Source organism: Ischnura elegans, chromosome 3, assembly GCF_921293095.1.
Source record: "Ischnura elegans chromosome 3, ioIscEleg1.1, whole genome shotgun sequence".
Lineage (NCBI taxonomy): Eukaryota > Metazoa > Arthropoda > Insecta > Odonata > Coenagrionidae > Ischnura > Ischnura elegans.
The window spans coordinates 95,819,909-95,846,376 of record NC_060248.1 but is presented as its reverse complement, the minus strand read 5'-3'; the positions used below and the strand labels follow the sequence as shown (position 1 = coordinate 95,846,376).

Here is a 26,468-nt window from a genome sequence, read left to right as displayed (position 1 = left end):
TGCGGCCCCGCAGCGAGCATATTTCGAGGTTGGGGAAGCGGCAACGCATACCATAAATAGGGAACTTGCATATATTTCAGATATAATCAATAGCCCCAAAATTATATAAAAATATATGTTTGCATACCTCGGTGAAAGTTTTTATTATTATTTTATGACGTGGTTTGCGATATTTAATGCATCAAAGTTCACGAGAATTTTCAAATGCAAGTGAGAAGCGAAAACGCCCGATGATTGGCTGGTAGAAAAGTGACGTCATAGTTCAGTACGAGGAGGCACGGCCATAGTACTTGAATTGAATACATGCGACGGCGTGGTTATGATTCATTTATTGAAGTGCAGACGCATCGGAGTTGTTCATTGTGACTTCAGGGCTATTATTTGATCTATTTATCCTCCATTGAAAGCGATAGATTGCGTAAAGATGAAGGAATATGGTTATTCTTAGGCTGATCCTAGCAAGCTTCCTGTTACTGATTCCATCATGATAACAGGGTATTTTAGTGAAACTGTAGACTTCGTCGGCGCCGAAAGTCGATGGCGAGAAATGGAAAGGTAGCTGATGTGCAAGGTTCTTGGCTGATGTGCATCTGAAATGTTTTATAGTTCATAACAAAGTGAGACTTGCGTACAATATTGGCGAAAGCGTATACTCATGTGAAATGTGTTTTCTTTTGGCAGTCCGGTAGAGTCTTATGGTGAACTTATTTCCACCTCGAAGCTGTCGATGATACTTTCAACTTAAAAATACCTTGCCTGGAGGGCGACAGGAAGCTCTGAGGAAGCCCGACTATTAATGTTTCAATTTAAGTAATAGTAGCGATAATATAGACGAACTTCCAACACAATCTACCATCTTGTGACTCAAAACCCCGAAGCCACTTCCTATTCTGCAGAAAGAATCGGTCAATCGCACTTCGATCAATATAATAAACACAACGTCTTCAGGTGTTAATAAGTTACTTTTGTAATGAAATCCTTCCTAAATTAGCATTAAAATGTGAATGTTTTCCAAACAGAGTCTTTAATACATTTTGGGAGATTTTCTCACGATATATCTGAAGCCTACTCTAAAGGCGAGCTCATCGTCATTGCGATCGGTTGTCACTTAAAAATTCCGTATCGGAAATCCTAGAGGGATGACCTTCGACGATGACCATGATCACTTGCACTCTCACTATCACTGGAACCCGTGGTGAAAATATCATCCCAATCCAATTTCTATTTGGTTTTAACTGGGGAAAGAGCAACATAGAACTGGACATTCTTTGGGCAACTTTGGGTTTGACTTTCCCTCAAACACCCCATTTCCCCTGTGGTACACATCAGTCCTATCTTTATACGATGGCCTGACAACCTTTAAATGGATCCTTGGTTTATCCCTACAACCAACTAAATGGAAATTGCTGATCCACACGTCTTCCTCTATCTCCACAGTTTCCAAATCAAGGGCCGCGGAACATTCCTCTTGTGACTCAACTTTTTTCTGAAAAGCAAGCCGGCGTAGAATAAAATCAAAGAATGCTGCGATTCATTTTTTGTGACCACCTTTGGATTCCATTCTTTGTTGCTGCTTCTCCAATGCTGTAGACGTAGTAGTTTTCCTTAGGTTGAGTTGCAAAGTTCATGAAGTTGACAAAACGGCTAATTTTTCGGTGCGCGGAGTCATTTATTGCACTGGCCGTGTCTACATTTTTCAATTTTTTTGTAATAAAATAAATCAGAATTTAGGATAAAATTTCCTTTAAAATGACGTATAGTTCATTATTATAGCATGCAGTGATGCCAGGATATAAATTTGCAAAGTACAGCGGCACATCATTTTGACGCCGACAGTAGAAGAAAACGCTGTCTTCTTGGCTGGCACTCGAATGCATGAGGATCAACGTTGCTCTATATTTTCATATTTCCTCCCTTGATTTTAAACATCATGGAATTTTCTATGCCCTTACGTAACTGAAATTGAACAAGTGCCATAAATAATTTGAGTCCATCGTAACCATCGAGAAACACCTATCTCGATTTTTGTTGTGAAGTTGAATTTTTATTCTACGGCGGCCGAATTATCGAAAAATCTCAGTTTCAAGTTATTCAGTCAATGAAATATGGAAAGAGTATTTATATTAAAGTTATCTTCGCTCACATAGCACATGGGTTTATCATTCCGTTTAGTATACTCTTATTTTTCCGTAACGCTCATCCCGACAGACGGCATGCATCGAGGCTTTTCTTCTAATTTCCTCCGTGGGAATGCAGACGAAATTTTTTTCTGGGGTGTTATTGCACAGAGGAACAATGCACCACTTGTAATTTTTCCTTACTTCACCCATGTTCTCCTTTAAACGCAACGTGGCCCTTCCAAACCTGCAGTTTGGGCTTGGATCTTGGACTCCTACTGAACTATGACGTCACGGCCAAAGATTAGTGGGGGCGGTATTTTTTAGCCCGCGAAACTCGGGAGACTTTTGGGAGTCATTTTCTAGTGTATAAACTGAATTTTAAGCGGAAAAAAGTATATTGCGGTTCTAAGTGTTTACTGTAGTATATCAGCATACTGTTTATAAAAAGTATGCAATTTCCCTATTAGTGTAATCTATTCCTTTGATATATTGATACGATAACCTAATTCTAACCTCTATTCAAGTTTATTATTGGTTCTGGTTTTGTTTGAATCGAAAGATTGGTAAAGAATTCCATAGCAGGAAATTTTGGGTACCCATGAAAGCTTTCAAAAATTGGCGATAAAAAATTAAGCTGACGTATTCGACTTTCGCAATGGAAAATCATGCTACAGTGCTGATACATATTTTATAAATACTCGTTAAACATTTTCAGCTATCAAAGCTGCCCTTAATAATGAAATCTGTATGTTTGTTGATTTGTTTAACGCTTCAACTTTCTTTATTGCTCTTGCAGGTATTCTGAGCGGCGGAATGTTTCCCTTTTTTTTTAAATATATATATATATATATATATTATAAAAAAATATAATAAAATGAAATAGGATTATATTTTATTTATATATATATCCTCATGCATTCGAGTGCCAGCCAAGAAGACAGCGTTTTCTTCTACTGTCGGCGTCAAAATGATGTGCCGTTGTACTTTGCAAATTTATATCCTGGCATCACTGCATGCTATAATAATGAATATTTCCCGCTCGCATCGCATCAAGCCGTTCCGAATCACACGGGTCATGCGGTGATGCGTGATTCGTAACTCACCCGTTTGTATAGAGGAGGCTTTAACCTTTTCAGAGAGATCCGGGCTTGCTTTACTTCAAGCGTTTGGATAATGATTGGCTTCCTTTCGGTCACAAACTTATCGCATTTCTTTCGTCGAGATTATAATAGGGTGGTTTCCTATTATTTTTTTATTGCCTAAATCGAAAGATTATTACTCCTGGAGTACGTATTTCACGCATTTAGATTTTTAAATGACGATATCTATTTTTCGCGATTAAATGAAAAGTGAAAATTTTCAAGCGCGCGAAAACGCGACGCGTAAGTATGAATGCCGGGAAATCTCTCCGTGTGGCGTATTTCTGGTTCCCGCTGCCGCCCTGTGAGGTGACCTTGAGGCGAGTTGAGCGCTGATACGACGCAGGCTGTTAGCGGGTAGCTGAGTACCCTGCTGGCTGGTAGCGCTTGGCTTAAATAAGGATTATTAATACCTTATCAAATGAAGAAAACTTTCCGACCTTAGCCAGTTTTAATAGGTGATTATTAAGACATGTTTCCCTGAGCTCTGCGCCTCATGCTTGCATTGGTAACCTCAGACGATGTATAACTCCTATCTTCTCGTATAGAAACTAGGTCCCTGTGACGTCACGTGGAGTGGCATCGCATGGGCGCCAATCTGGCCCTTTTCAAATAAGGATAAAAATGGACCATTGCCATTCTTCTAAACCGCTATTTCTAAAACGAAATAATTTGTATATTATGAAATACAGTAATGCTGGGTAACGAATCGCAATCAATGCCTTTCGTTTTCTTTGATGAAGGAAACTACCCTATTAAATTTACGTGAAGTATGTGTCGGTTTCTGATGGAGTTGGAACTAAGTGCGCAACACATCGCGGAAAATGTGGAGAACGATTTGGATGGCGAATGAGATCGCTGGTTTACGTCTAGTATTTCTACGGATGCAGCTGGACCTAGTAATAGGCCAAGCTTTAATGGTCTTAGTTTTTTTGAATCTCGATTTTATATGAGCCCAGGTAACTGAACACTGAGATAAGTGTTGGCAAAGAGCCTCAGCCTCCTGCAGGCACATCATAGGTGCCTGCCTCTTTGATTTGGGGTGTCTTTACCAAATGCGCCGAAAAAAAAACTGCAAGGTGAAATTTTTGTTTAAATACATTTAAACTCTCTACTGGCTCTACAAAAAGTTTGCACCGTCAATTTCATAGCAAACACACGCTGAATTATCGGCATTTACTTGGAAAAGAAGCTTATGAGAAAAGTTCTATAACATCACTTTACTCCGACAACGATACCCGATCGCCATTTTAATTAACCTGTGTAAACTGGCCGGTTGGAGGGAGTTTTGGACTCGCCGGAACAGCATCCAGAAATGCGCTTCCGACGTGGACATTTGTCGTGAGGGCTATTGAAACTATCAAATCTTAAACGATTCATATTTATTATAAATGTGCAAATACCTATACTATGGGCTTATCCCTGGGCTCTCTACTTCATACTACCCCGCAAACCGCTTAAAAGGCGTGTGGCAGGGGGTGTTAGGACACCAGCTGTTTACACATTAAAAAAGGAAATGCGAAATTACTATCTGCATTTATTTAAGTCTTTGATGGTTCGGTATGGATACATAATTAAATTACGCTGTCGACAAATTGCTAGGGCTTAATTCGTTTCAATGGTCTCATTAAAACTGTTCAAAGCGCATTAAATGTCATTCATCTCCTAATTCTGATGCAATTAATGACGTTCCTCATCAGGGGCGGATCCAGAATTTGTTTCTTGGGGGGGGGGGGGGGGGGGAGGGACAAGGGTCTAACAGGTAAACGATCTTTTCATACTTGAGATTAAAAACAAGGTACAACAATTACTTTACGAAATATTCTTTCATTTTAATATGAAAGTTATTAATGTAAAATTAAATGATTGAGGCTCCGTAATGCACTAAACAAAACGAACATAATGATAACCGTACGAGCGTGATGCGCCCGCTCCCAGCGGGCTTCCCCCGCTCTTTTCAATGCAGGTCCACAGAGGGATAGGCGCGTTTCTAACTTTAAAATGTAGAAAAAAAGGCAGGGTCTTATGTACAAATTTAATTGGAATGTTCATGTACAAATTGAGGACAGAGGACCTCTTTAAACACAACATTGGAAGTAATTACACTATCCTCTGTTAAACGCACATGATGACTCATAATTACGTATCAACAGGAGACTTGAATGTGGAATCAGCCGCATTTTGATAAAATTTATTTAAAGAATGCGAGATATTGTTGCAGATGAACAAATGTATCAGTTTGTGAGCTGTTAACGTCAGGAACATTTACCAGTTTTTGGTTTTATATTTTATTTATTTTTATTTAAAAACCAATTTTAGGAAACAATAGCAATATTTGGGAAGTAAGATATGCCGTCGCATGTTCTCTGATAAATTCTGTGCATGTTGGTACCTCATTTGTAGAGTTTGGTTGCGTATAAGTTGAGAAAAAGGTATCTATACACTAGAAATAATATAGAAGATACAATTTTTATCTATTTTTTAAAGAGTTTGGGGCGTAACGTGCCCCCCTAAATCCGTCTATGTTCCTCATCATCTTTTCCTTGTTACATCAAACCATGTCTTCAGAGGAGAAAAAGAACTTAGGGATTGGAAGAATGAGAATCTGTTGGTGCATACACTATCATATTGGCTGGTACAGAAATTACCATAGCTGATGCGACACGTCTCCACTCTATATTCGCGAGTAGTTTGTACAACTTGAATCGATACTTGTCTCGAGATTAAAAGGTGCTATTCGCACATCCCTGGTTATATCCAATAAAAATTTTACGTGGAAACTGTGTTTTTCATTCTACCTTTCATGAGCTTACTTGCCCCTGCGTGACTTTCCCTGAAAACCCTCGCACATTTCGCCTACCCTATTTTGAACATATACTTAGTGGACGTAAGTTTGCTGTAGGAATGTATAAAAATATCATAACAAAAAATCCACTGTTCTTACCTCCAATGGATCCCTTCTGCGTTGCACATTTTTATCACCATCGTACTTTGGGGAAGGGATCACGACAGGAAGGTAAAGGAAATAGATTACAGAACAGAGTGATTTTTGGATGCAATTCTTTCATCGCACTTCGTGAAATAGTGAAAGTTGCGCAGTTCATGACATTAGTCGTTGCTCTAGCTGGGACGACTGATTTCAGATTTGTATGATTCCATTGGTATTTTTTGTTATTAATCAATTAGATTTCATGTGTTTCATCTTATTATCTTTTAGTATTGGCCTTCATTTCTCCCTATGTTTGATTCAAAACTTGCATGGCTACACTTACTATATTGCTAACCTTTAAGGCCTGTTTACACGGTACATTAACCCGTACGAGTTAATGTTTACATGTATGAACGCGAGAATGAAATCGAAAATGCACCGTGTAGCCACTCAACTTGTGCGAATGCATGAACGGAAAGTAGAACCTTTTCTAATTTGGTTCAAGCATTCGTACACGCTCCGTTCCGGTCCACAAAAATCATTCACGCAAACAGACATTAATTCGTACGTGTTAATGTATCGTATGAATGGGCCTTTAAACAACCGCAGCCTCTAGGTATGTAAATATACTTGTGTTATAGTCACGTGTTACATAGAGAGATCCATACTAACAATAAGTAGCTGGGAGCTTACACCCCCTGCTCTAATAAGTGTCATTTTTCGTGCAATATTTTTAATAGGTATAAGACGCCTACACTGTTTCTTAACCCCCTGCCAAACTCCCTAGAGGTGGCACGCTGAATATTGCGTAGATAAATATAAGCACATCAACGCTTCCGAAAGGAATTGATTACATTTCTGTGAAATGCATTCATCTTTCTATTAGGCAAACCCCAACCCACAACATCCAAGGGATAGTTCCCTAGGATATTATACGTGGAATTTATGAAGTTTTATCTCTTTATTTAACCATGAATTCGCTGTTAACCTAATAATATACTAGTGTGTGTTAATATAATCCAATTGTATGTGCCAGCCTTGTCAACAACCATGAGGCGAGGGTTTTTGTACACTAGCCGTAAACAATATACATATAAATGAGAAGGAGATGCGCTTTGTGGATATGTGACTAATTAGTCCCACATTTTAAGTCCTTTTTGTGCGGGGAAGAACGAATACCTATACCTATACGTTCGGCAAAATACTGCTCTTATTTTATCGTTTCAATCAGACCTAGAAAAATGGTGAGGCTCTAAGATGAGGTTTGGTTCGTGGGTTTTCACAAAGTAAACTCGCAAACTCTTAAAGATACACGCCAAATATAGTTATGAAGATTTTCATGGCGTTGATTACATAATATCTAAGTGAAGAGTTCTCGGGATCGCCACCGGGTCAGGAACTCCATATCTGCCGACGCGTCGGACATCGAAACGTCGCGACGTTTCGATGTCCGACTCGGTCATCGTCCTCAGGGCTGAGAAGCACAGCACAGCCCTGAGGACGCCAGCACAGCCCTGAGGACGATGACCGAGTCGGACATCGGAACGTCGGCAGATATGGAGTTCCTGACCCGGTGGCGATCACGAAAACACTTCACTAAGTCCATTCGGCGGGAAAGCACGAAATCTTTCTTTATGTAATATCTGCATTTTCTTCGGGATCTCCCCGCGTCCGTTGGCCTTTTTCGACAACAGCTTCGACCTGAAGATGCTGTCTGCAGTGCCAGCGAAACTTTAGTCAACAAAGGAAAACGGACGCTGCGAGAACGCCAAGAAAATGGAGACATCATACACGCCAGATATTGTTTGCCTGCAGGGGAGTCCGTTCCACGGGCGCCTGTTCTACGAGGAGCTGGTTCACCTCCGCGACCTGCGATCCCTGAGGATGGGCTGCAGCAGCCTGCTGTGCTCGCGCGACATCCAGGCGGTGGCGGCCGCGTGCCGGGGCCGTCTCAGCCACTTCTGCCTCATGCAGTGCCCTGATGGACCACCGCGCGCCGTCAGTGTCTACGCACCCACACCGCCGTCTCCCGCCGCCTCCCGACACGAGGTGAGGCTTGGCCGGGTGTCCCTGCGCGAGCCTCCACCGCCCATCACCATGGGCCCCCTGCCGCTCACCTCTGCGGACTGCGCCCTCGTCCTCCGAATGCTGGGTCCCACGCTCAGGGTCCTCGAGTTGGACGTCGCAGGCGTGGATCTGTGGGCTTTGCAAGGTTGGTTATGCTCCATCATGGGTCTAAAGGTTCAAACCCCCATCCCCCAGTAATGTTTGGGAGAGAGAGTGGCGGAGGGGTTATCTCCCACCAGTGGTGGAGGTCCGAACGAAATTACCATTTTATCTAGTGTAAATTAGATACCCAAGTGGGAGGGCTGTAGCCCCCGCTAGCCCCTGTCTGGATCCGCCCCTGAACTGAACCATTCAGAAGTATAAGAAATCGTCTCTGGCGATGTTTTGTGGAAGTTTTTAATCTTCATAATAAAATACAATTTTGAACTCCACAATTTAATGCTGACCAAACCAGGTTTCGGCATCTCAGTTTCATTTTAAGCATTGAATTAATTGTGGAGTGTATAATTGTTTTTTCATATGGATACCCCAATAAATGTTCCCCCTCCCCTGGAAACCTGACATTGGTTTAAGGCAGGTTTTCATGGCTGTAGACATGAAAACTTATTGGAATGGGTTTTCAAATTGGTGCCTACATCCCTTGAAATTAGGGAGGAAGGATGAATCCCAGGACCTCCGCATAAGCTGTCTACGGCATTGAAGCTCTTTACTCAGCTCTCCCTTTTGTTGATCTGTTCATGTTTTATTAAATTTCCTTTATTAAATCCTCGATGACTTGCCCTATAAAGCCGCCGTATTTGCACGTTGTATTACCCTACCTCATCCAACTGGAATGAGAGGTGGTCACTGATTGGCCGATTGTTTTACAGCCAAGTTCCAATGGTTAGAGTACATTTACTAAGTAATTTAAAGTAGGGTAAGTAAAGTAATTCGAGGCCTTCACCTGTCGTTCTTTCTGTTTGCTTTCTCTTCGACGATGTCCTTCATGAGACGATCGTTCCTCATGTTATGATGGTTGTCGCTGTCCCTTCTTCTGGTGTTCAGAAGACCTCCCTTTTCTCCCGCTCCTACTTTTAGGGGATTTTACTCTCCAACAGTTAAAATATATTCGGCTTTTTTGTTTCGCGTCGCATGCAGTAAAATAATATCAAAGAGCAAGTGATTAATGTGCATAGCATGGCTTTCTAAAAATATTTTTGACGCGGCCAGGAGCAGAGACAGAAATTACTTAGAATTCATAGTTCTTTACTACTTCTATATAACTAAACTAGTTGAATGATACCTATGTAATAGAAACGTCACATCGTCTGAACTGCGCGTATCTCCTTTGGCTTGTATCCCGAGAAGTTGCACTTTCTTAAAAACTGTTGAAATACTGGGCACAACACTATGGAATCAAAAGATTCGGCGACTGAGAAACTGCCGAAAAATAGATTTGCATTACTTACATTATTGTTGCTGATCTCCTGCTTCGATAATTTTATGATCATCATCCAATATAGCGTAATAGTTGATCCATGCAAAGGTTTTTGACATCGTCTGTTAGTATTCTATTTGATCTATTCGTCCCTCGCAAAAGAGTTACCCTGATGTCTACCCGCTCCAACTGCGATCTTCTTCAAATTCCTCAACCCGTGCCAATATTTGTGTCCACTCCTTTCAAATAAAAAAAAGTCTAAATTTTGGAATTCTCTATTGGTTAGCATCAAATCATCATCATATTTTCAAGTATTTAAAGAAAAAATATAAATAGTTATTTCAGTACTAGCATCTAAGTTTGTTTAATATGTTACTCTTTTCGTGCTCTTCTTGTGATAGTTTTCTGTAAAAATTTTATTTTCAAGCATCATTTGTATTGCACTTTTTGTTCATAAGGTATTCATTTATGTTTGCTAATATAATTGAAATATACATTTTTTTCATTTTTCCTCTTATTTCTCCTCCTCCTTACCCTCGAGCGTTGAATATATTACGAGAATATTCATTCGTTCGTTTATTCATCGCACCCTCATTTCGTCCACCCCTCCATCGCCAAAGGTCTCGTATTGCACTGCCCCATCCTGCGTTGCCTCTGCCTGCTCAACGCAAAGAACATCTCCGGGGACCTGGTGCGGCAATTGCCATCCACCGCTCCTCGGCTCGTGCACCTGGTGGTGCGCCACGCTCCGTTGCTGGGCGACGAGCACTTCACGGGGTTCCTGGAGAGGGGCGGTCAGAGTGAGAAGGGGTCCAAAGAGTCCGAGTCGAATCCCGAGGACGACGAGGGCGCCGCCGGTGGCCGAGAAGAACCCTTGGAGAAGGAGTGGTGGGAGTGGGGCTTCTGGTCCGACCACGAGGACGACTCGGACGAAGAGGACGATGCCCTCGACAGCACAGGTGAGCTCTTGGGCGGACTAACGCATGGTCGGTTTAAGCGGGAAGCGAAGTACACGGTCGCTTTGAGCGCCAAGCAAAAGGGTGCGACTAAGCGCTTGTCTTTTAGCGCTAAAAATATCACATTCGATAACAAGCAAGAGCAAGCTCCTCATATTTGAGTGAACGCTGATATTTTTCAATCTCAACACTTATTCCTTGAGTATTTGTATTTATTTTACAATTTATCATGAGAGAATCCCTACTACCTCTCAGTTTAATTTTGAGGAGGGTGGATGCTGTTCGCTTACTATAGAAAAATGTCTAGAAGCGGCCCTGGATGAACGTTGTTTTTTGGGGGGATTCACTATTTTAATAGATATATCCGGATGGAGCGAGTATTTAGCGGGGAGGGGAAGTTGAAAACTGTTAGAGGGTAGAATTTTGGGTAAACGAGGGAGAGGAAGGAAAAGAATAGGATTCTTAAGGAGAATGAAAGAGGGTAGGCCTTTACTGTGAATTAAAGAGGGAAGTACACGAAGGAAAGGGAGGCTGCCAGGATGATTTTAAAATACTCCATGCAAACCTGCCTTAATCGGTAGAAAACTATAATAATAATATTGGTGACCGTGGCGTCATTAGGACTTTGCTCTGGGGAAGGGAGGGAGGGAATTAAGCGCTTTATAATTTGTTAATTATGCAAATGAATTATGGTGGCCAAATCAAATTAAAACATGCAATTACTGTCTTTCAAACAAACAGGATTGTTGTGATACGAATATTTTTTGGCTTAGGGGGGATGGGGAGGTTCTATTCCTCCCATCCTACCCTTTTGTTGCGGCACTGTTCCGTGACGCCTTGGTGGTATGCAAGACCTCTCTCCGATGATGCGTCTGATTAGACAAGAGGCTTTCAGATATTATCTAATTATACTTAAATATTGTTTGTTGAGCTGGTGGAAGAAGAACTTGCAATTGAATGCTAACTGAATGATTAATATCTTTTCTATTTTACCAGGAATAGCGAGGGGGTTGCCACTCCCTCTGTCCCCCTTAATCCGCACCTGGATGTGCCGCGCTAATGGCTACATGGGCATGTATGGAGTAGCCCCCAACAAGAAATGACGAAAATTTAAGTTCCGTAGTCTGAATCAGATTAACGAATCATGCGCGAGGGCAGAAGTGTAACTATGGGGGGGGGGATGAGGGGATAAATCCCCCCCAAAGCCTCAGAGGAAAAAAATTATTTAGAATTATATTTAGTTTTTTGTCATATATTATATGCATCTGCTTAACGCTACAGATAATGGTGTAAAATGTATTTCCAGGGATGTAATTTTTCAAATTTTTTTACCGATTCCACCGTTGCCTGGCGGATCGCCCCTTCAGGCGTCCTTGTCCCCCCAAAGCATATTCCTAGTTACGCCACTACGCGAGAGTATGCACGCGTATTGCAGTGATACTTCGTCAAATGTAATATTATATTTTAAGTATTTGCGCCCAAGTGTACCTATAGAATTCTGAGCCTTGTTCAATAGTTCAACTCACAGTGGGCCTAGAAGCGTATGTATGACACTTCCTTGACCTCTTTATCCTAGCTACGTCAAAGACGCCAAGGGAGGACAGCACCCCCTCCATAACGCACTGGCAAGTAACAGGGAAAATTCAGAATCATTGAATGCGGAAAACAAATTTCATAGTTGGCCTCGAAAATCGGAAATTTTTGCCATTAGAAGATTTGATTTCCTATTTTCGTTTCGATCGTCATTTCTATCATCACTATTTCGTTCAGATTATCATTTTGTTTGAGGGCAATTAACAGTTCACCAGCACATGAACCGTAGGCGCGATAAAAACAGAAACCTCACTTAAATACCTACTTTCTGTAAAAAAACGCCATCTTTATTTGAGAAACTTTATCACATGTTGGAACTCACCCTTGTGTGTAATTAATAACTGAGGTCACTCTGCGGCGAACCGCCAACTAATCAAGTCAAAAAATTGCCAACATTCGTATTTTCGCATTCACTCGAGGTGAAAGTACGTCAATGGGGTGAGACACCAAGACCAAACAGTGTGGCTACTTAGTAAATTGTAAATGACTATTTAATTATATCATAATCATTTCCTGTTTTTAAAAAGCGACAATAGCCATTACAACAGTCACTGACAAGGCGCGATGTATATCTTTAATTAACTTGTCGTAACTGGCAATTCATTCTTTTAGCTGAGCGGATAATTGCTCAGGACGCTATTCGCAACCATACGATGCATTAATTGCTACAGTTTCCTGGTCACATTATTGCGGAGAAGGTAGAATTGCTGGGAAACGTATATTGTTGTTTTCTGAATATCCATTCATAAAATACCATCGCCAGCCGAAGGCTTTATTTCTCCTTCCCCGGTTGTGACTAGACCTGCGCGCTGACGACCGTAGAATTCGATGACGGCGTCGTCCGTAACAGTATTTTCGGCGTACGGAGGTAACTTTTCCGCCTTCGTCGGAACGTCACGGTATTCACACGTCGATGGTATCCACAGCGCGAATTGATCACGAACGATCAGACATTGAGCCCCGTAAAGCGTTTAGAATCGATTTATTATTAGAAAGATTTTATATTGTGCATGTATCCTAATACTGAGTAATTTGGGAGATTCACCGAATTATATTTCTAGACTCGGCGTAGACGCCGCGGAGTGGAATATTTTTCGGCGTCGGATGCGTACAAGTCTAGATGTGACTTGAGTCAACCTGAATTTCCTCGTCTCTCTCCTCCAGCCCAGAAGCAGGAGGCTGGCAGTACGGAGGTTATCCCTCCGAAGAAGACCCTGCCGACCGGGTTGGTCACCCTGGACGTGGGTATGTGTCCCTTCATTACGGATCGACTCCTCCTCGCCATATCAAGTAGCCCTGCCGCCGGAGAGCTGCGCCGATTGAACCTCAGGGGATGCCAGCTGGTCACGGACAAGGGCCTAAGCGCACTGCTCAATGTCTGCACCGCACTCCGGCACCTCGATGTGAGCTTCGTCTGCGGTGGTCATGGTCCGGGGCCCGAGTGGATGGCCTCGGTCTGCGACGGCGGGTTTCCCGAGCTGATCACGCTGATCATCGGATGGCAGAACGACCGCGATCCAGGTGGGAGGAGGAAGGACTCCCTGGAGAAACTGGGCGTGGATCGTCAGGGTCTAACCGTCAAGAGACGGTTGTCTCGTTTCAGCAGTCGCGTGGTGACGATCTCTTGAAGAAAATGGAACTTTTAAAGTACGGCATCTTCAAAGGGCTCTTCATTATCTCGCTTTTTTGCACATTTTACGATGCAGTGAAATTCCAGGTGACTAATTCCCTCACGATGTACTATTATCTCTCGGATAATCCATTTATTTCTGTGAGAAATCAAAAAATTCACAGCCGCTTTCCTGCGCGTAATTTTGCCAGGTAATTTATTGGATCGCTAATGATGAATACGCCGCAACGTACCATGGAGTTGAGAAGCTAACTTATTATCCTGATCGAATTCACTAAGTAGATTTCCTGTTTCCGTGTTATAATCGCGTTAATGCTTGAAATTGGTACTTTTATTGAGGAATCCATGTCCTACAAATAATGTACAGCCCCTGTTATTCTTAGGAAATTAATGGATGACATCCTGGCGTGCTAAAACTGTTCAAACCACCATGGCGAGGTCGAACTGGTTGGAAGAGTGGGATTAAGCGTCGATAATACCGTCGATGCTACAAATTCGAACGAAATTTTAATCAGTGAACTGCGACAACAATGGTCCTTGTTACCTCGGCTACCGGTGGCCACTAGGGCTCCAAGCACTCATTGTTCGGCCTGCATCTCGAGTGTCACAAAATTTCCTGTGCTCAAATCTACTAGTTTCTGTTCAAAATAAATTCGCCTGTAATACTTACAAAATGGCTCGGAGGAGGAAAGGATCGAACTCTCACAAGAACGAAAGGAATAGGCGTGGACACAATTTGGCCGTGAGACGAAGTTCCCCGGTGTTGCTGGCCCAGCCCCAGAAGGAAGAACCCAGTTTACCCTCGCAAAGCCGCGAGAAGGGAGAAAGAGCAGAATGTTCAAGGTAAGTGGTGGAAATGGCTATTTTTTTATAATTAGTGTTGTTTCACATTTTTCGCCATCGTAGGGCTTGCGACCCTAACCTGACTGTGACACGGGCTCCTGATAAAATTTTAGAGCTGTAATAGCCGGTAGGCATTAAATAAATGTTATCGGATCACCGGTAATGATTACTTTTTGATTTTAATATGTAATCGGTTCTTTTTTTAGAGAGAAAAATTATTTTTTTACTGTAAAGTATTGTTCAGTACCTTTGAGTAATCGTTGCCATGGAATTTTCATTCCATTCCAATTTTTTTCGCGATGTATTACTTGCGTGAAACATAAGCTATCATCTTGAAATGTTAAGTAAATTTAGAGTGAACTCTGGTCAGAATTTTTCAGTATATCCATTTCGAGCATTTGACCTCGTTATGGTTTCAGATATAAAATCTTCGTATTTGTGCCACAGGCAAAAGTTGACTAAGGACAACTTTAAAATCCTGACTATCAAGATTTTTCATTTCGCTTTGTAACCTTGGTCATGGTGCACGTCATTTTTTCAGTATATTATAAAATTTAGGTTGAATTTTGCAGCCATGATGAGACATTGTTCATTTTAGAGTCAGAATTGAGAAAAAATGAACTTTTAACTAACGTTTCCCCCCATTTTGGAACATGTACATTCACACGACCCCAAAAATGAAAATAGCTCGTAAAGACTACAAATATTGATCTTTTATCCTCGAATTTAAACAGCATCAGTTACTTCATTCATGATTAAAAAGCTAAATTGTTTTAAATGCCCACGAATAATTCCAGATTTATGACTTACGTGAACACGGCCTTATCTACAGAACTCTAAATATGCATCAGTATTTTCTACCTTGTGCACTTACGTCCATAAATGCGGTGTTGCGGAGAGTTTTCGTGCAAAAGTAGTGGACCAATCTATACTGTAGCTTTTCAGGCGGTACTCTTTCCGCCGAGGTAATGTCATAAGTCGCTCTTTAACTCATTCGTTTCTTCGGCATCTATTCACGTTCTGCTCCCTTTCCCCCGAACACTGGAAAATCGCCTCGCTTTCTTTCTGTTTGACATGTCATTCCATAACTGACCAGGCCCGTGCTTGGCCGCCGTGATACCGGGACCTGTCCCGGTGCGCCCTCGAACCTGGAAATCATTTGCGCCCTCCTGTTCCAAAACTGACAAATTTTACAGTCAGAATACCAACATTGAGCAGTTAACTTGATTTCAATGACGTCTCATTTAGCAGCATAATTAACACTGTATTTACTAAAGAAAATAACCATTAAAATTAATGTAATTCAATCTGGTAAGATTCGATTCATTCTCAAGTGGGTAAGTATTAAAATTTAAAAATTTATTCATTATATTCCAAGCTCCCAGACACACGCGGTAGTCCTCCCCGTGCATAGTGCTGGCGCCCTCAGTCTAAGGCCGTCCACCGCCCTAAGAAGAAGTCCAGCACGGGCCTGCATTAGACTGTCATCCAGATATTTTTTCTGTATCTTAAAAATGATTCATTATTTTCAGCCGATGTCACGCCGCGCCGTAGGATTCCGTCTCTTTTCCTATTTTTTTTTCTCTTTCGCTAGTTCCTTTCCTCGTATCTTACAGATAACCCTTTTCCAAAAATCCTGCAACTTTAGCTTCTTCTCCACTGGTAAGATCGTGCGATTTTTATAGAATAAATGAGTGTGAATTTTTATCGCGATTGTGAATAGGATAGCAATTGCCATTTTTTTACGGCAGATCCCAGTACATATATCTACATTGAAAACTCAACTATGGGAGTTTATTAACCCGTGCGGAGAGAAATTTCAACAGTAGCTTAATAATCACGATGTTCTTCTTCTGGGTAACCATGTGGTCTTGAGACGCTAACACCTAGTTCGGAAAACTTAATCTGGAGTTCCTTATCGAAGAAGATGGATTGGTAGTGTAACAGGCATACCTGATCAACAATAGGTAGATTTTGTTCGAATCGTGGTGGGTCCAAATGATTTTTTTCTATGAGAAAATAATTTTTCAAATAAGTTTCGGTAGGTTATAATGAAAGCCGATAGATAATTAAGCCGATATCTTACTCTTTAACGACGGATAGTCATAAATCTTCTCTCACACTTTCGTTCTTCATTTCCGCACTCCTAGACCTGTCCTTCTTCCGACATTTATTTCCCTAGTTAGTTCAAATGAGGCTTTTATAAATATTCCCTTTCATTCTATCCATATACACTGTTCTCTTGCGTACTTTCCTTGCTTACCTGACATTCTTTCTTCCCTTATAACGCAGCTTTCAGCATCCCACCCTCAAGTGTGGATTAAGGTCATTGTTTCTTTGGGAGGGCTATGATCCAGTTTTACACTTGTTATCTAGATTTTTATTTTATAGCCAAATAAGAACTCGCCTGTTGCGATATTGCTTTCATTAATATGTAAAAATGATTTTCTGGTATTTCAAGCAAAGTAGAAGTTCATTGTTATGACAAAAGGTATAATGCTGATTAAGGTAGATTTACTTTTCACATAATGGCCTATTTACTTTCATTTTCAACATATCGCCACTTACCGCGGTGCCTTGGTGATATGCAACACCACTCAAAGTTAATTCCTCCGGTTTTATTTGCGTATAGAAATGGCTTTTAATTATTAATAAGCTTAACTTAATGTTAAAGCTTTGTTTTTTTAAGCTGGTAGTTAAAAACTCGGAAAGCCACCATAAAGATTGCAATCCTTTCAATTTTTCGTAAATTTTACGGTAGGAGGCATGGGTGGGCATTTGACCGTCATTGTTCTGCCCGCAAAGTAATCGCTTTAATCGACGTTTCTGCCTCATTCGAGTCTCCTTTCAAAGCTTTATTTCCTCGTCCACTGTGTCACGCTACCTATTCCTCTCCGTCCTCCTCACCTTCTTCATTCTCCTCCATTCTGCCTCGAACGTCGACCTATCTTGAAAGCTTCCAGTCTTTTCTCGTTCTCTTTTTCTCACCGTCCACGTTTCCGCACCCTAAAGCGCAGCGCTCTAAGGGCCGTATTCTTAGTGGACCCTACATATCCGTCCCTACATAACAAAAGGCCCCTACATGCGTTTCTCAGTCGACCCTACATAAGTGGTGGGGGGTAATTCCGTCGTCAAGTTCTCTGAGATGACGTAGATGATGGCGCAGTGCTAATTTTACACTCTGGTGGTGTAATGGAACTAACTATGAAACTAAGAAAAGACGACCGAAAATTTATGACCGAGCATATTGTTTTTGTAGGGTGTAGGACTGGTTCAGCTACCCTACATCAAATAGGGCCCGTTTAGTTCCAAAAACGGCTATATGTAGGGCTTGATGTGGCGTATGTAGGGCGAGATCGGTTTATCTAGGGGCTGATGACGTATCCAGGGTCGGCTGGCCCTACAGGGTCGACTAAGAGTACGGCCCTGAGACTCAACAAGCTTGCGTAATTACCCTCTCATCAGCTCTTCTATTCATAAGCACCTCCTTTGCATAAGGTACCCTTTTCCTGATACTGTGACTAATGTGTCCAACTTCCTTTAACTTGCTGCCTAAATACTTAAACCTCTCCTCGTGTCCAAGTTTGCATTTTTCCACTCTTATTCTTAGCCTCAGATTCTTCGCTCGGAAGCTGTGTAAAACCCCATAAATTTGGTATTTTTGTTATTAATTTTCATGCCACATTCCTCGCATTATTTACTCACAATTAGCACATCTATTTGCGCAAGCCTTTCGCCATTGGCTTATCATTACCTGATCATTCGCTAATCTCACAGTTTTAATAATCGACCCCCTTTTTCACGTTACTGTTACTCCCAACTCTAACTCATTTCACTCCTCCCTTACCATCTCATCTGCATAGGTACGCATTAAAAACATCAAGGGCGTTATTTTACCGATTTTTGTAAACGAGACCTTTGACAGAACTTCGTTTGGTAGCGTAAGATAGGCATGTGACATGCGTTATTTAAAAAAACACGTAAATATTGCGCGAAATTGCGAAACCAATCACTTGCATTCCACAATGGGTTAAAGAATATTTTAGGAAGTTATAACTGAATCCAAATAGCTGCATAGAAAAGGCTCCGTCTTGAGGCTTGTTTTTTGTCGCCACTTTGAGAAAATTTTGAACGATTTTCATAAACGTCCGGATCCTGGCGATGGGGTGAAAGCGATCTATTTATTCTCGTTGTATGATATAATTTATACAATCGTGAGACATTGGAAATTTATGCGTTTGGTAGACCTCATAATCGCGAGTACACATTTCGGTAAACAGCCCTAATTATTTATTGGTTATTTCTCCGTGAAATTCGGATCGCTCTACCCGCCAGCAATGCGAGTGGCGACTTTAGTAAACCCATGTAAATGCGCGGTGGGTGTCATCACACCGGGGCGGATTTAGGGAGCCCCAAATTTTATCAAAAAATTGTAATTTTTTTCTGTTTAATAGTTTTTGTATCCTTGTAAAGGAGTAAAGGGAGTTTACATAAAAATGCATGACTACCAAGTCCCAAACGTGACAGAAGTTTGAGTTGTATTTATCGTAGAGCGTAGCACCCCCTACTAAAAAAATGCCCCTCTCTACTTTGGGGTATTCCGTACCTACCGCACCCAGGTCATGCCCCCCACCCCTAATTTGATGCTGAATCCGCCTCTGATCACATCTTCAAGCTGACTGGAGAGTCCTATTGGGGGCGTCCATTAATTACGTGAGGATATTTTGGCGATTTTTGGATCCACCCCCTTCCCCCTCAGTGATGCATCGTGAGATATGTCTCGACCCCCTCACGTGAGATTGCTCAAAATGCGTATTTTCCGTGTAAATACGTTAATCTATGCTTTATTGCTTTGGATTTATAAAAAAAGCAATGTGTCTAATTATTTTTAATAGAGCAACACGTTTTGCTCAATTCAACCCAATTTTACCCTATTTCTTGCGGAAAAAAATTACGTGTTATTAGCCAGGACCTCCCACGTGAGATTGGGTGAGAATCGGCTTGACCCCCTCACCCCTAAACGCCTAACGTAATTAATGGATGCCCCCCACATTATAATAGAAATTCCTGAATAAGTGGAATTTGACCTAACTCCCCCGCGTTCCGCGAACTTTCTTTGACAGCAGCAGAACGCGGCCATTCCTGGGCCGCACCCGGAGGAAACACTCTCTGGGCCTCGAGACCATCCCCGAAGAGTTGCTCATCCGCATCTTATCTTACATCTCTCCACTCGACCTGGTCCGCACCGTCGGCCTCACCTGCCGCCGCACCATGGTCCTCTCCCGGTCGCCCCAGCTGTGGCGACGGCTCCGACTCGACGCCTCACTGGACCCCCCAACAGAATCTGCCGCCGAAGGAGAAGAGCAGGCGGCGGCGGCGACCCCTCCGGCGCCCGCCGGCCCCACCGTGGCATCCCACCTACTAGCCACGGCCGGCTCCCACCTCCGCTGCCTCGAGATAGAGGAACGCCGCGACGCCGTCTCGCTGGTCGAACAGGCCGCGGCGGTCGGCGGCAACGGGACTCCGCAACTGAATACGTTGGCCTTGCGCCGCATCCCTGATTCGATCCCTGCCAGGACCCTGCTTAAGACACTCAGGTAGGGTTATAAAGAGGTTGCAGCACGAGATGCGAACTATCCTGGATAAAAATATCTGATCTAACTTGATCAGGAATTAAATCAAGTCTTGAACGAGCAGAGTAAGGTCTGACGTAAATTTAGAGCTACAAATGGCCTGTTTAAAATCCAAATCGGTGTATAATCTAAAATCTGATCTAGTTTGATCAGATGACCTGATTATGAATAAAATCATTTCATTTCTTTAATTCCTTGTCATTTCTGGTAAGTTGGGTCAGAAATTTCTCAATGGATATGACATTTTTAAGAAAATTTCAAATTATACTCGTGAAATTGGAATTGATGGATTGATGGTGAAGAAATAATCTTAACAAGATGTATTTTCTGGAAACTGCATCCAAAGTGCAATCTAATCAGATTTGTTTTAAATATATGCTAGTATGGGAATACTTGTTTTGGCATACAAAATCTATTAATTAATACAGGCATAAAGGTATATTATTTTGGTGCAAAACTGATATAATATGTGGATCATAACATAGCAATCACTATAAAATACTTCAGCTTGCCAGTAGAATACTTTTTTATGTCCTAATGCCTTATTTCTATGGAATAATACCTTTTATTCCTAATTAGAATTCATATACAGACCTTTTGTCTTTGAGGTTACACTCCGCATTGAGGCCAAAATTAGGCTTACAATTAGAGATGCTAGTGGTAGCTCCTTAAGGATAATTTTTTAATTGGCACTAAAATATGGTAGGCATTCTGTGCATATTAGAATTACTTTCTTTTTCAATTGTTTGGTTTTGGAAAATGAAAACAGGATATAAACTAAGATACTTACACATATTCCGGCTTTCGCCCTTGTAATTTCTCAGTTTCTCATTTATCCAATATTGCCCATTTTTTAAGTTTGTGATTTTATAAATAAGTATCACCTAATAACCCTATTCACAGGAAGTTTCCAGGGATCAAAAGGCTCGTCCTCAAGGATGTACGTCGCCTCCGGAGCAAGGTTTTCTTCAGGCAGCTTGGGCGTTTGCTGCCAAACCTCATGTCCCTGAATGTAGGACACTGCCCACAGTTTGGAACTGCAGCCCTTGCAGCCGTAGCAACCAGTGGCCTGGCCCTGAGGGAGTTGAGGGCCTTCAGGGAGAGAGGCTATCGGAGTACACTGCCTCATGCGACAGATGAGGACTTCTCCCTATTTTGCGATCAGATGAAGGATACAATTACCGTCATTAAGGTTTGTTTGAACGGTCTTATCGGGATTCATCAATGCATTACGTCCATTTGGGGGTGTTTGAAGCTCATTTTGTTGGGAAATGAAGACTCATTTTCAGCTTCAGGGCATGCCAGCCAACGAGGGGCAGATTGAGGTGGGAGCCCCTTCAGTTCAATTTGATAAAAGAGAAAAATGGTAATCATTTACAGGATTCTTGGAAATATGTTTGTATTTCACCTATTTAAGAAAAAGTAATGCACCTCTCATTTATTTTTTTCGTCAATATGTACTAACAGCTTGTCATCATTATATTTATTGCTAACAAATTTTTTGTCGATAATTTCATGTGATTCACACAGACCATTTTTAGTTGAGGTTTAGAACCTACTGTAGAAAAGCCAGCCTAAAAGGTCATTTTCTATCATTGATCACATAGATGTGTACCAGCCCTTTTTTATGAACCAAACTTACATTAATCCCACATATTCCCAGGAAATCTCCACTCTTTTCAGTGATCACCTACTTAAATGTCCACTTGAGTTATGTTTTACTGTATAGCATGACCACTCACAGTTCATATTCTAACTCAATGATTTGAGCTGATATGACTATTGGCCCCATAAGTAAGTAAATAGGTTCCTTTTTAGGCAATTATCCTAAGTTTTGAGCTCTTCAAATAATGTAGTAAACCCTCCCCGATGGATAATATATCTCATTCACAAACATTGTGATTGGTGCTATCAAAGTCCTCCTCATGGATTTTTTGGAGGATATGTTAGAGCATATTGGATTCCTAATCTCTTGAGTAGATAACTTGGAGATTATGGATACAATCATGTAAGGCTCTGGATTATTAAGCATTTGAAACATCACCATCCCTTAATCGCAAAGCTATAATAATGATTATTATTATAATAAAGTTTTGCCCTTTTTTTCAGATAAATGCAATATCGCTCACTGATGGATGTTGTGGAGCACTAATACAGTGCACTAAACTGACCACCTTGCATTTGACGGATTCCAGAGGTCTCAGTGGCCTAGGAATTTTGAGAATTGTTACTCATTTGCCAAAGCTCACATCTCTTGATCTATCGGGAGCTGTCCTGCTATCTTCGGGAAACTGGGCTGAAGTATTTGGTAAGTTGAAACAGCAAAACGAAAATTCTTATTATTATTAGACCTAGTCTCTTAGCAAAACATAACTATGCCACAGTGCCTGCAGGTGAGCTTACAGCCAGAAATAATTTGTGATGGGATTACCCTCATCAGGGGCGCTGCTAGGAATTAAGGCTAGGGGGGGTTTCAGGCACAACTAATACTGGGGGGCTTGGGGTATTACATACCCGCCAGGGTAAGCGAGAGGTGCGGAAGCCCTCCGCCGGAAAAATTAAGATAAACGGTTCAAAATGGTGATTGAATGAAATAAAATAACTTTGTTTTATTCCACACTTTATTTTAAATAGTACGAACCGGGTTTCAACATCTAGTGTTATCATCAGGTACAATTAGATGGGTGGCACGCTCTTAAATAGGTAAACGTGGGTGGAAGGGAGGGGATCAAAAAAGGGCGGGTGGGAAGGAATATTGATGGCGGGTAAAGCTGTTTTTTGAAGAAAGGAGTGGGGGAGGCCTTGGGCTGGCTTGCATGGGATAAACAACAAGGAAAAAGGGGGATATAGGGGGGAGGGGTTCTCAAAAGGTTTAAAAGACATGAGGGAATCAAGGTTGAGGGTCGTAGGGGGGTGGTAGTGTGACGTTAAGTAATAATAAATAAATGTTAATATTTAAAATAAAGTGTGGAATAAAACAAAGTTATTTTATTTCATTCAACAATGAAACAATTCCACAGAATAACGCCTGAGACCGTGTCTTATATCAAAATGGTGATTTTTATGACCTTCTGAGGGATATTTTATTAATCCTCACACTTTTCTATAAGCAATATTAATCCAATTAAGTAAAATAGATTTAGCTTAAAAATTTCTATGACCTTCGGGGGAGGGGGGTGGGGGGAGGAGGGGTTTATCCCCCCTCGCTGCACCACTGATCCTCATCAGTTAGAAAACATGGTTTTGTGCCTGTGTGCCCTGCATAAACTGTGTACTGTGCATTGGACAGGACTACCCCTTGCACTAGAGGTGTTTCTCATTGCTCATGCAGATCGTACGACCTTCCTATAGAATACTATAAGGGGCCTTTAGTGGTGGGGAGGGGGTCAAGCACTGAACCTCACCCAGTATTCAATGTTCAAATTGTTTAAACCATGATATTTTTACGTTATGGTTGTTACATCTTTTCCAGAAAACATGGCTGCTGCTCCTCAAATAGAAGTTCTGAAACTTGCAGGATGCTTTGGAATAGATGACTTTGCCATACAGCACATGAAATTCCCTAAACTACGTCATCTTTCTCTTGGTGGGTGCTTCCTCATCGGAGAAGTTGGCTGCTGTTACATCATTACCTCTAGTCCAAACCTTCGCCATTTGGATCTGGAGGTAAAGTTTATGCTCAGGGCTTTTAAATTTGATATTGGCCTCCTTTTATGCTAAGTATATATCGTGTCTTCTTGATTTTTGTACATTACTAACCGTGCTGTAGTTGGGCCGGTACGGCGTACCCCCTAAAATCCATACTTTTTATAAGCGTACCAGTTAAACTAACTTTTTAAATTTGTTAAAAATAGCCCTAAGTACTGTAAATTTTTCAATGGATTTCAGAAAGAAAAATTGGGAATGATTATTTACTTATATGAGTTACCTCATGGCATAATTAGGAACTAACATAAGCGTTTGAGTTTGACATTTCAATCACATGCATGATATAATACATGTTCAGCTGTTCACAAATTTTGGTGAGTACTGCCTAAACATTTTTCCCAACTACAGCACTGCACTATCCATATAATTATCGCTTTGCCAGTTAAGTGAAAGAGATTTCACTGTACAATAAAATGAATTTGTATCACAATTTGCATGATGTGGGAATGTCTCTAAGCAAAGAGAGTCAGCAGATGATAATGACAGTTAACCAGTGGGCAGAGGTGGGGATGGCACTACATTTACCAATCAAACTCCAAGAGCAATCTGAAATGTCTCAATTCAACTGCCTCAGATTGGCTGGTTTACCAATGTGGACTGAAAATGTTGTCAATGAGTTCATCATCATCTCTGGTCAACAATCCTAAGATTAGTTTGATGCAGCTCTCCACTCCACCTGAAGAACCAAATTGACCCATCCCTAATGGATAAGATCGGTTCTTGAAAATGGATTCAGAAGGTTGTGTCCATAAATTTATTTTGAGATGGGCGGGTGGAGGTTTTTTTTGGAGGGGTGGTTAATTTGGAGAGGTTACGATTGATGGTTCGAGGCATAACTTTGTGAAAGAGATTCATTATGAAAATGAAAAAGAAGAAACGCAAGCGCAAAGTTTCTTCTTTTTCATTTTCATGGAGAGATTACTTTTAAAATATTTTCCCAAAAGTTTTGGGGAGTTTGAACTCCTTGGGATCCGATAACTACAGCCTTGATCCAGTTTACACTTCAAATAATTTTCGTAGCTAGACTTCTAGGAAACATGAACATGTGCTTTTACTTTTGGAAAACATACAAAGAAATACATATGTCATTAACCCTTTCGAGACGGCAGAGTTTTCGTCTTAGCATGACTGCTGTACTGACCCCTAAGAGACTCTTCTTTCTCGTGGTACGGAGCATTTTTGGAGGGCATTCGTTGAGAAGGGTCTCGCTGAACCTTTTTCGACCACTCCACGCAGGGACTTTGCATTATCTCGGACTCCGAGAGTAGTTGTGCTCCCTCCTTTCTGGGTTTACGACCATACCTGAGGCATTGGTTCGCGGTCAACTTATGTATTGCTTATATGTATTTAGCAAATGGATAATTGTTGAATTGACATAAATTACAGACTTTGAATTGAATTCCTCATTTTTATCTGAGCATTGTCAAATTTTAAACAAAGTTCTAAGGCCACTATTAACGCATTTAACGCAGCAACAATTTCCATGTTGATGATTATACATAACTCGAGATATAAGTTAATATTTGTCGTAGAATTTCGTTTAAAAATTGTAAACTCTGCTCAAAAGACAAATAATTCAATTCTTAGTGTACATATATTTATTGAGAAATGAACAAATATTTATTTCGAAAATTGACTGTATAAACAATTGAATGACCGCTGTCCCATACCGCTGAGATGGGTTCTAAAAGACGAAGGGTCCGGGTACCTGCTCCCAGATTCCGAGGGTTAATCCTAAACCCCGAAGCGTTGGGTCCCGAGACAAAGACGTTGTAAACCCACGACCATCATAAAAGGGGGGGAGCTAGAAAACTTATATATATGGCTTTCGATCTCCTGGCCAGGTAAATCTCACACGTATATATACGCCCGTCGTCTCCCGGGTCAGGAAACGTTCACACGTGTATATACGTGTACAGTAGGGAAAAGGTTAAATATTTAAGTAAACATGCATGGGCATTAAAATGTGACTTTTCTGAGAGATATTTAGGTTCAAATTTTCATCTGTAAATGCTGAACAAAATATTAGGCTCATTTTATGCATGGTGTGTTATATTCCTTTTCATTATTCGTAAATATCTGATGATGGATTTTTTTGTTGCATTGCATAGGGAGCAGGTGGAGGGGTCAGTCGTTGCCTTCATCTACTTCCTGCGTACACACCAAAACTGGAGGTCCTTGTTTTTCCAATAAGTATCTGTGCCCCAGAGCCATTGCTAATTCTCCTATATAAATTGAAGAAATTAAAACTCTTTCCTACCATTGAACCGAAGAGATTGAGTTTCTGGAAAGCTGTGGCGATTGAAGATCAGCTGAGAATGCTAAATGGAAATGTGACCCCCGAGTGAAACCATCTGTGCCTGATGTGATCCCACCTCTGCAACTTTCCTTTTATATGCAATCCTTGGAAAATAAATGTTCATGCATTTTTAA

The 26,468-nt window shown here is 41.3% G+C and overlaps 2 protein-coding genes across 4 annotated transcripts in view; both read left to right on the top strand.

Moving 5' to 3' along the window:
• LOC124156174 overlaps positions 1-14,452 on the top strand; it is a 21,204-nt gene extending 6,752 nt beyond the window's left edge. For both annotated transcript variants that reach the window (XM_046530547.1, XM_046530546.1), the window contains 3 exons: positions 8,004-8,400; positions 10,293-10,631; positions 13,386-14,452. In XM_046530547.1, the coding sequence (XP_046386503.1) occupies positions 8,004-8,400; positions 10,293-10,631; positions 13,386-13,849 (1,200 nt within the window). In that variant the 3' untranslated portion in view covers positions 13,850-14,452. The remainder of the gene's footprint in view (positions 1-8,003; positions 8,401-10,292; positions 10,632-13,385) is intronic.
• On the top strand, positions 13,869-26,468 carry LOC124156176. Of its 2 annotated transcripts, none has more exons than XM_046530551.1 (6): positions 13,869-14,694; positions 19,821-20,291; positions 21,231-21,519; positions 22,437-22,635; positions 23,800-23,993; positions 26,147-26,468. In XM_046530551.1, the coding sequence occupies exons 1-6, from the start codon at positions 14,525-14,527 to the stop codon at positions 26,381-26,383; spliced, it is 1,560 nt and encodes a 519-aa protein (XP_046386507.1). In that variant the 5' UTR covers positions 13,869-14,524; the 3' UTR covers positions 26,384-26,468. The 2 variants fall into 2 exon arrangements, with proteins under 2 accessions (XP_046386507.1, XP_046386505.1); XM_046530549.1 differs by having other exon boundaries at positions 13,870-14,694; positions 19,818-20,291.

Bases quoted from the DNA above. Each gene is read 5' to 3' on its own strand.
- LOC124156176 (XM_046530549.1), top strand. From the start codon at position 14,525: ATGGCTCGGAGGAGGAAAGGATCGAACTCTCACAAGAACGAAAGGAAT. The intron at 21,520-22,436 runs GTTTGTTTGAAC...CCTTTTTTTCAG, and splicing joins ATACAATTACCGTCATTAAG to ATAAATGCAATATCGCTCAC. The intron at 22,636-23,799 runs GTAAGTTGAAAC...CATCTTTTCCAG, and splicing joins AAACTGGGCTGAAGTATTTG to AAAACATGGCTGCTGCTCCT.